Source organism: Cyclopterus lumpus, chromosome 1 (genome assembly GCF_009769545.1).
Source record: "Cyclopterus lumpus isolate fCycLum1 chromosome 1, fCycLum1.pri, whole genome shotgun sequence".
In the NCBI taxonomy this organism is placed as follows: domain Eukaryota; kingdom Metazoa; phylum Chordata; class Actinopteri; order Perciformes; family Cyclopteridae; genus Cyclopterus; species Cyclopterus lumpus.
Genome location: NC_046966.1, coordinates 22,973,821 through 22,983,876, shown reverse-complemented (window position 1 = coordinate 22,983,876; position 10,056 = coordinate 22,973,821). Strand labels below are relative to the sequence as shown.

The window sequence follows — 10,056 nt, the reverse complement described above, 5'->3', positions numbered from 1 at the left end:
GATTTTATGGATAAAACTGCAGCTATAAAAATATAAAAACTTCAACAAAAAGTTTCTTCTTCTGCACATTATTTTACTGCAGTGATACTTTACAGCAGAGTCATGTCATTCATTACAGAAGATGTTTTCATTCACTTTACAGGACCTGTTTTTAGTCTCTGACATAAATCAACCTTTTCTACAGGCCATCCAATCAATTTCAGCAAACAGTATGATTCAATGCAAATAAAGTATCAAACACGCATTTCTACTTTGTAGTTAAATATTGAACATTTATTCCAACACTGACATAATAAAGACATCTTATTCATATAATAAGATATTACAAGTATTTTATTACAAACTATTTCACTCGGACTCTTCAAACATCTTTTTTTTATTCCACTTTCAGTCATTTATTTTCAGGCAGAAACATCAAACATTCTCTATAGTCCCATAAAACATGTAATAATTTATTATACCCAAGTTTTCAAAGCCATGTTGTGCCTTGTGATTATAATGAAATCCAGTTGACAGGTTTACTGCAGCTTAAGATATTCATCCATACTTCTCTCTCTGTATTAATGTTTTAAGGAGATACAACCACCTCAACAGGTTAAGGACCCCTGTAATACTGAGTGGACCAGAAAGCTCAGGTAAGTAATTGTGTCGTCTCTGCAGGAGTCCAGATGAGAACATTGGAGTTCATCAGAGAGGTCATATCTTTACACTCTTATGAATATGTGCATATGTTGTAGAAAATGCTTCATGGTTATTGCTCAATACATTTCTGATAAAAAATTAATGAATCAGGCAGTTTGCTTGTAGCAGAGTTTTAGAGATAAGGAAATAAGATTTAGGATTCAATGCTTGAATAAGTTACTTATGTTAAACAATCTGTCATGGACTACAGGAAGCCTTCTGAACCAATGCTATTTAGTAATTATGGTATTAATACACAGACAAAACCGCCATTGAAAGATTTTTATTGAAAACATGAAGAAGAAGAAAAGGTAGTACAGACAAAATGGACATTTTATGGAATAAAAGGTCAAAAGTAAAAAAAGTATAAAAGGTGAAAGAATATATTTTATGCAATCTCTCTTAAAGCCACATCGTCTGTCTGCAGATTTCAACTGAGTGGATTATTCTTCCTTGTTTACTAACACCAAAACATGTTAATACACTGATTATAACAGTTATGAATATTATATCCCATTGGTGCTAATTAATCCCCCTAAATGTTCCTTTAATAGAATTGGAGGAAAGACATCCTCCCTGTTAACATCTGTGGAGATCAACAGAGTTACACCCACAGTCCACAAGTAATACGATCTGAATGTAAAACTAAAATAAATGTAAATCAGTACAATTACAACCTTAACGTTCTTAAATCAAGTTCAACTCCTCAGAGCGTCACAGAGCTCTCAGGTCTCTTTAAGAAGCCTTTCAATAGAAAAATAACCTTTATAAGAGTGACTCAAACTTAAAGATACTTTTATGTTTTAACCCTGAAGCTGTCTGAGGGACACAAATGATTACTGACCCATCATATTCAGATGAAAACAAGTTCACAAGAGATATTATCACTAAATATGTACATTTATTACCATAAATGACATTACGTCTTTTTATTTCAAATGTATCAGTCCGTCAGTTTGTTTTGTTTTATGTCTCTAATCGATTGGTGTCCACATATTGACCGCTGTGTCAGTATTGTAGTATTAAAACTTTGTCTGGTGTATAAATACACTGGATGTATGAAGACTACTTTAATGTGAATATGTATTGTTGGTAATGAATTATTGTTCAGGGACTTTCTGATGGTAAAAAAGAATCAAGGAGTTTGATTGACAGGAGAGATGATCAGAGGGGAGGAGTTTTTACCACCATCATTAGGACCAGGACTGAAGAATGGGAGGAGTTTCTCCTTGAAGGAGCAGCCAGTAAAGGAGAAGATGAGAGCTGCAGCTTCTACGTCATAGAAGGAGACCAGACCCTCCTCATAGTCCACAAACACCCCCACCTTCTGAGGACCAGACTCCAGGGAGAGAACAACTGGAGGGTCATCAAAAGCTAAATACTCATTTCCATTTGTCAACCATAAAGTCCAGATACCATCCTGAGGACTCAGTGTGAAGTCTCCCTTCCTGTTGATCGACTCTCTGGTCACTCCTAAAAACCATTCAGTCTTTCCTTTAACTTGAACCTCAAAGTAAAATCTGCCTGAAGAGAAACTCTGCTTTCCTATGACTAAAATATAGTAAGAAAATCTCTCTGGGTTGTTTGGGAGATTCTTCCTCACATCACTATGATTCACTTGTTTCCCGTCATCAGACAGGATGAGTTCAGGATGAGCTGTTTCAGGATCAAGAGTCACATCCACTGCAAACTTCTGGACCCTCTTCAGCTCAACTTCAACCAGCTTCTTGATCTTTTCACTGAGAGTCTCCTCCAGCTGAGACACAGCTCTCACCACAGTCCCCTCATATGATGCTGGAGGAACACTGACCTCAGACCAGTCCTTGGTGGGTGGTGGATGGTGGATGTTTAGGGCCTGGACACTCTGGAGGAGGTGGAGGTGGTCTTCAGAGAGGGAGAGCTTCTCCACCTCAGTGCTTCTCTTCATCAGCTCAGAGATTTCCTGTTCCAGCTCTCTGATGGAGTCTTCAGCCTGTTTCTTTGTTGTTCTCTGCTTCTCTTCTATCGTATTGATGAGCTCGTTCAGTTTTCTCTCAACAGACTCCTTCAGATGAGTGAAGACCTGAACACCTTCTGCTTTCTCTCTGTCTGCATCTTCCTCACTGAGCTCCACTTTGTGTTTGACCTCCTGAATCTTCAGTCGTCTCTTCTGGATCATCTCCTGAAGTTCAGCCTCTGTCTTCTCCAGCTCGACCTTCTTTCCTTCACATTCTTCCTTCAGAGGAACAACATTGTGCATCTTGTGGTCTAATACAGTGCAGAGCATGCAGACACACGTCTGGTCGGTCTTACAGAACAGCTCCAGAGGTTTATCGTGCTTCGTACACATCCTGTCTTCCAGGTTCTCCACAGGGTCCATCAGCTGATGTCTCTTCAGGCCTGACATTGTCAGGTGACCCTCCAGGTGAGTCTCACAGTAGGAGGCCAGACACACCAGGCAGGACTTCAGGGCCTTCAGTTTGGTTCCAGTGCAGACGTCACAGGGAACTTCTCCTGGTTTGGACTCTTGTTGCTCTGAGCTGCTGCTGCTGGCTTTCTGTTGAGCCGACTGTCTGAACTGAGAAACCATCTCAGAGAACAAGGTGTTGACGAGCAGCTCAGGTCTTGAGAAGAAAACCTTTTTACACATTGGACACATGTTCTGGTTGTTGGTATTCCAGTAATCATTGATGCACTTCTTGCAGAAGTTGTGTCCACATGGTGTGGTGACTGGATCAGTGAACACATCCAGACAGACGGAGCACAGGAACTGATCTTCAGATGGCAGATTGCTGGCAGAAGCCATATCTACACACATTGTGGAAGAAAATAATAATAATAAATAGATTAATTATTTGTTTAAAAAAAGGAAACGTGTGATTCTTTTTATATCTTTTAACTTTTGAGTAAACAACCCAGATCAAAGTCGTGCCGACAGACTCAACCTTGCTCCTCTTGCAAAGCAGCACAGAATGAGTCCAATGTGAGTTAAAGAACAGCACTGACAACAAAGCTGCTGACGTGATGACAAACACATCACATTTCCTCCTGCTGCTTCACAATAAAAGCCTGGTAGAAAACTCTTATTGTGAAACTACTAGAGGAAATAGAGGAAGTGATCAATGAACAGTAACAAAAGCAGGAAAGTCGGAGTGAGACTGAACTTAACACCACAGATTCAGTTCCTAGTTACTAAAGTCCTCCTGAGACAGTTTAAAGCTGTTAAAGTGAGTTTCTGTGTAGCGGGACTTTGGACAGACGGCCATAGTTATATTGTTAATAATTCATCAGGTATGAAGTGATAAGAGAGGAACTTCCTGCCTGAGTAAAGGTAAAGTGTTGTGTTCATCCTGGTTATTAAAGGTGTAAATATGATCAGATGTACTCACCAGTGTTTGGAAGAGACTCCGTTGTGTTGTTGACAAAAACCTGATGACGTCACTTTGAATCGTCTCTGAGAGAAAAGCAGAGACTTGTCTCGACTGCAGTGTTTCTGCCACTCTGACCAACTTACGCTTCGTTTCCGGAATGTGACGTAGAAGCTCTCCTCTTCAGTGTGGCTCCGCCTCTTACCTGTGGCTCCGCCTCTTACCTGCAGCACTGTGGTCTTGTTTTAAATCCAAGGAGATTAATACCATGTGTTGGAGCTATTTAATTGATATTAGTATTTAGTTGTTTTATTGACAAGTAGTATTGTTTAATCATTCAGGTTGTTTGCTTATTTAGGTTAGATGTTTTGATATATTAGAATAGCTTTTTTCTTGTGATAGTTTTTAGTTAGTTTAATTCTTTATTGTTGTTGTCTAGATATATTTAGTCTTTTGGTTGTTCATTTGTTCGTTAATTGGGTAACACTGTGGGCACCTGTGGTTATATGTAGGAGTAGGCAGGTAGAGGACCAGCATGCACCTGGGTAGGCCGATGTTTTTTACCAGCGCAGGAGAGGCAGCGTTAGGAGTTCCTTTGTTCTTTTGTTTGTTTGTTTGTTTAGTTAAATAAATTATCAGATAAACGGAATCCTGAATGGACAATGCTTTCTTTTGGCTGCGTAAACCACAAACCCATGGTGCGTCAGTGGCAATTTGATTTATGTTTGTTTTTGATTCATTGGACAAATGGCCACTACACTATTAATATATAAAAATAATAGCATGAATAAGTTTACTTAATAATTACGAAAAATGTGGTATATTAAAACTCTGTATTTATCAAATGTGCTTTAAATACATTGTTTCAATGCTAATTTAGAGCATACATTTTGAAATCTACAAAACAGATGTTTGAAAACAAAGTTTAAAGAAGTCCATTTAAGTAATTGCACAGAACTTACACTTAAAGTATATTTTTCTTACAATATTGTTAAGTTCAACCGAAACTCTGAGCTTCCCGCGCTTTGAAAGATGTCCTGAGACCATTAATTTAAAATATAAAGTATTTAATAAAAGAATAAGGATCATAAGCATATATTTCTGTCCCAGCCGGGCGCGCTCACGTGTCGTTGGGTCCACAGGCTATAATAACGATTTATATGAATAAAAATCTCTTAAAATAGTTAACTGTCTACCGCCTTCACGTGAGAGGACAAATGCCTTACAGAGTTCTGAAAGGTTAAGTACAATCCATACACTGTGCATAAAGCTTCTCCATTGGTTAGTATTAGGTATGCATGCTTATACCTCAACTACACAGCATGCTATTTGCCTTTCAGTACAAAGAGGCGGACTTCTCTAAGCAATAAACCACGATGCTACTTCCCTTATCTCTTCCCTTTCGGCCCTAAACAGTAAGACGGGCTCCTTCAAAATAAATGCCTATCTTCCGGTCACTTAGGGAGACCACTACTTTGACCACGCCTCCTTGGATCAATACATTCCATTCATACCTGAGACATCTTTATAGTTATGATAACCATAAAACATAAAACAATCAGCATACAGTTACAATAATACTTATTCAGTGATTACACTTATACAGTAACATACTTATACAGTGACAGTGACTTTTCTCCCATGTTTCCCTAACACATTCTTCAGAATATTCCTTATTGATTATCATATCTTTCTTATGTATTAATTTAAAACATGGACTTTCCTATTTACATGTGCAAGTATATATAAAAAACCATTACAACTCTACAATGTCCAGAGCCATCCGGTTCTGCCATGCCATAAGTGAAGTAGCATCTACTTTAGCAAGTCCTTTGACTGCATCTCTGGTATAGTTAACAGATCTCTGTTGGTTGTAGTAAATGTAATTGATCCAATTTACATTGTTGTTGATTGTCGGCCATACGAACAATGATTCAAACCCTGCAGTGATTTGATCACGAGCCTTAAATTCATCCGGGACCCCTCTAGGTACACCAATACTGTCTATGTACACATGAGAGTCAAATGAACCTCCTGGGCCTGATTGTGCTCGTTTTGATCGGTGGAGTAAACGGTCATCTGCAGATTGCTTAGTTGGGCGGTTTGCTCCTATGGGGAGAATCTGGAATGGCATTAACAGTTGGGCTAAGGCACAAGTTCCTGTCCACTGAACTGGGGGTCTGGGACGGAGTTTGTCATCGCCACATAGCCACCATAGGTCAGCTCGGGACACTGTGGTTGTTAAAGGAGGATGCGCTAAGCCCATCCGTATGGACATTAATGATTAATGATGACAATAAGCTTTGGACAGAGAGCCTAGATCAGGTCTTGGACCCCAACGTGTAAAACATGTATAATTGCCTGGGTATATATTGATGGATGTTGGAGTTGCAGTACTTTGAACTGGAGGATGCAACAGGAAAAGAGTTTTGCATTCTTGTTTTGTGGGAGGAGTGGAGGAACTGAAAAGGGCAATAGTGCATTTCAGTCCTTCAGGGTCAGATCTGTTAAGTCAGTCGAAAGGTCACTTTGATGTGTGTCTATGGCAGGGAAATGACAAAGCCTGCTTCGATAGCTAATAGGTCATTTTAAGTAATGTTGGTCCAATACTTAACTAAAGGACCCTTCTGTAAGGCTGGATTTGGCTGGGCAGGCAGAGTCGGAGTGGGCGTGGTCAGATTTTTTGGTGGAGATTGGACTAGGATTTTAAATTGTCCTACCGGATCAGAACCTGACTGATACGAACCTAGAACATAAATGCCAGTATCAGACAACTTTGGATTCTTCAGCGTGAGGTACAAAGGGTTGCACTCATGTTTTGGACAATCATGTGGTTGGCTTCCTTTAATTATGCTGAGTCGATTCTTCATGTCTTTACCTGTACCATAACCCCAATCTGAAGGTCCTGTGTTAGCTATGCAATGTTTCCAATTTGAACAGAACATTATAGGATCATGTTGATAATGTGGAGTAAAACCAGGTATTTGAGACAAGCTGGCTGCTGAATCATGGGCTCCATGAGCTGTACTAACATACTTTTCGGTCCACAGATAGCTAAGTTCCTCACCTGAACATGTTTTTACTGAGCATAGGTCAAATCTAGCTGTACCATCTTCTCCTGCGATGAATTTGAGGATCAAGGGATGTTCGTCCTGTACACAAATATGTCTCAGAGTATGTATGATAATAGGACCATTTTAAAGTATGCAGATGATTCTGGTATTGTCAGTCGGCTCCAGGACAATGAGACCAGCCACGGTCCGGTCATCCACGACTTTGTGAAGTGGTGTGAGGAGTCTTAGGTTCAATTAAACATATCGAAAACCAAAGATATGATCATTGATTTTAGAAGACATGCCCACACACATGAAGTAATATGCATTAAGATAAGATAAGATAAGATAAGATAATCCTTTATTAGTCCCTCAGTGGGGAAATTACAGGATTACAGCAGCATTCACAGTAATAAGTAAAACAAGTAGTATAATAACAGAATTAAGATAAAAGAGTAAAAACAAGAAGAATATTATATATACAGACGGAGTAGAAATAGAATAAAGTGTATAAAATAAATTTAAAAAATAATAATAATAATAAAAAAAAATTTTAAAAAGTACTTAAACGTATTAGTATTGCACAACTGGGCAACTGGGCTAAAGTGCTGTTCAGTGCGAAGTCCAAAGTGTTCAAGTGTTTGTGGCCTACTGGGAGCTCAGCTTGTTGTGTAGCCTGACAGCAGCGGGGAGAAAGGACCTGCGGTACCTCTCCCCCAGACACCGGGGATGAATCAGCCGGTGGCTGAAGGAGCTGTGCAGCGCTGCCAGAGTACCCTGCATGGGGTGGGAGGTGTTGTCCATCAGGGACGATAGCTTGGCCATCATCCTCCTGTCTCCCACCACCTCCACAGTATCCAGAGGACACCCCAGCACGCTGCTGGCCTTCCCCACCAGTTTGTCCAGTCTCCTCCTGTCAGCTGCTGTGATGCCGCTGCACCAGAAGACCACTCCATAAAAGATGGCTGATGCCACCACCGAGTCGAAGAAGGTCTTCAGGAGTGCTCCCTGCACCCCAAAGGACCTCAGTCTCCTCAGCAGAAAGAGTCTGCTCTGTCCCTTCTTGTAGAGGGCATGAGCGTGGTCAGACCAGTCCAGTTTATTGTTCAAGTGAACACCCAGGTACTTATAAGACTTCACAATCTCAATGTCCAGTCCCTAGATGCTCACTGGTGTTGGAGGAGAGCGTTTACCACGGCGGAAGTCCACCACCAGCTCCTTGGTCTTGCTGGAGTTGATCTGGAGGCGGTTCCGCTGGCACCATCCTAAGAAGTCCTGGTTCAGTTCCCTGTACTCCCTGTCATCATCGGCCGAGATGAGGCCGACGATCGCAGAGTCGTCAGAGAACTTTTGCAGGTGGCAGTTGGCAGAGTTGTGTTTGAAGTCCGATGTGTAGATGGAGAAGAGGAATGGAGCCAGAACGGTTCCCTGTGGAGCCCCTGTGCTGCAGGACACCCGATCTGACTCACACTCCCGTATCCGCACATACTGTGGACGGTTGGTGAGGTAGTCCAGGATCCATGCAGTGAGGTGGTGTTCCACCCCGGTCTGCTTCAGCTTGTCCCTCAGGAGCAAAGGCTGAATGGTGTTGAAGGCACTGGAGAAGTCGTAGAACATGACTCTCACAGTGCTTCCAGCCTTTTCCAGGTGAGAGAGGCATCTCTGCAGCAGGAAGATGATGGCGTCATCCACCCCGATGCCAGATTGGTAGGCGAACTGAAGTGGGTCCAGGGATGAGCTCACCAGGGGGCGGAGATGGACAAGGACCAGCCTCTCCAGGGTCTTCATCAGGTGGGATGTCAACGCCACCGGCCTATAGCTGTTGAGGTCCTTGGGCCGCGGGGTCTTTGGTACCGGTACCACGCAGGATGTCTTCCATAGCAGTGGTACTTTCCCCAACCTCAAGCTCAAGTTGAAGATGTGCTCCGCTATCCCGCACAGTTGGTCTGCGCAGGATTTGAGGAGCCTTGAGCTGATGCCATCTGGACCCGTGGCCTTCCTCACCTTGATCCTCCTCAGTTCCTTCCTCACCTGGTGACGGGACACGTTGGGGGGTGTGGTGCTGTGAGGTGTTGTAGTGGGGGTGGGTTGCCGGTCGTAGAGTGCTGAGTATGAGTATGAGTATGAGAGGTGTGAAGGGGGGCCGAGTGCTGTAGAAAGGGGGGAGGTGCAGGGGGAGGGGGGGCAATAATCCGCAGGGGGTGCAAAAGATGGGGGCTGCAGCGGCCGCAGCAGGGAGGTCTGGGTGGGGGGAGGGGAGGATGGCTGGTCAAATCTGTTAAAAAATGAGTTCAGATCATTCACCCACTTATGGTCCCCCTCAGGCTGTTTGTTGAGCCCCTTGAACCCAGAAATCGTCTTGAGGCCCTTCCAGACCCCGATGGTGTTGTTCTGCTGCAGCTGGTCCTACATCCTGGTCCTGTAGACATCTTTACCCTCCCTGATCTCCACCCTCAGCTCCCTCTGCACAGTCCTCAGCGCCTCCTTGTTGCCAGATCTAAAGACCCTCTTCTTCTCCTTGAGGAGGGCCTTTATCTTTGGAGAGATCCAGGGTTTGCCATTTGAGAAGCACCGTACAGTCCTGGTGGGTACGGTGTTCTCAACACAGAAGTTGATGTAGTCTGTGATGCAGTCGGTGAGACCGTCGATGTCTTCCCCATGGGCATCACTGAATACCTCCCACACAGTTGTCTCAAAACAGTCCTTCAGAGCCTCCTCGGCTCCATCGGTCCATTGTCTAACTGTGCGGGTCACAGCTGGCTGCTTCTGTGCAAGAGTGGTGTACACAGGCAGGAGGTGCACCAGGTTGTGGTCAGATCGGCCCAGGGGAGGGAGAGGTGATGATGAGTATGCCTCCTTGGTGTTGGCATAGAGGAGATCCAGTGTCTTATTGTCTCTGGTGTGGCATGTGACGTACTGGGTGAATGTGGGCAGAGTGGAGGACGGAGGGGCATGGTTAAAGTCCCCAGAGAGAA

At 43.0% G+C, this 10,056-nt stretch overlaps 1 protein-coding gene across 1 annotated transcript; it reads right to left on the bottom strand.

Annotated features, from left to right (window-relative positions):
- Positions 1–335: 335 nt before the first annotated feature.
- On the bottom strand, positions 336–4,176 carry LOC117750863 (E3 ubiquitin-protein ligase TRIM21-like). The gene is made up of 2 exons (XM_034562318.1): positions 4,050–4,176; positions 336–3,468 (listed from the first exon to the last, which is right to left on the bottom strand). The coding sequence occupies exon 2, from the start codon at positions 3,464–3,466 to the stop codon at positions 1,817–1,819; it is 1,650 nt and encodes a 549-aa protein (XP_034418209.1). The 5' UTR covers positions 3,467–3,468; positions 4,050–4,176; the 3' UTR covers positions 336–1,816.
- Between the last annotated feature and the right edge of the window lie 5,880 nt (positions 4,177–10,056).

Excerpts from the sequence above, each read along its gene's own strand:
- LOC117750863 (XM_034562318.1), bottom strand. The coding sequence starts at position 3,466 with ATGGCTTCTGCCAGCAATCTGCCATCTGAAGATCAGTTCCTGTGCTCC.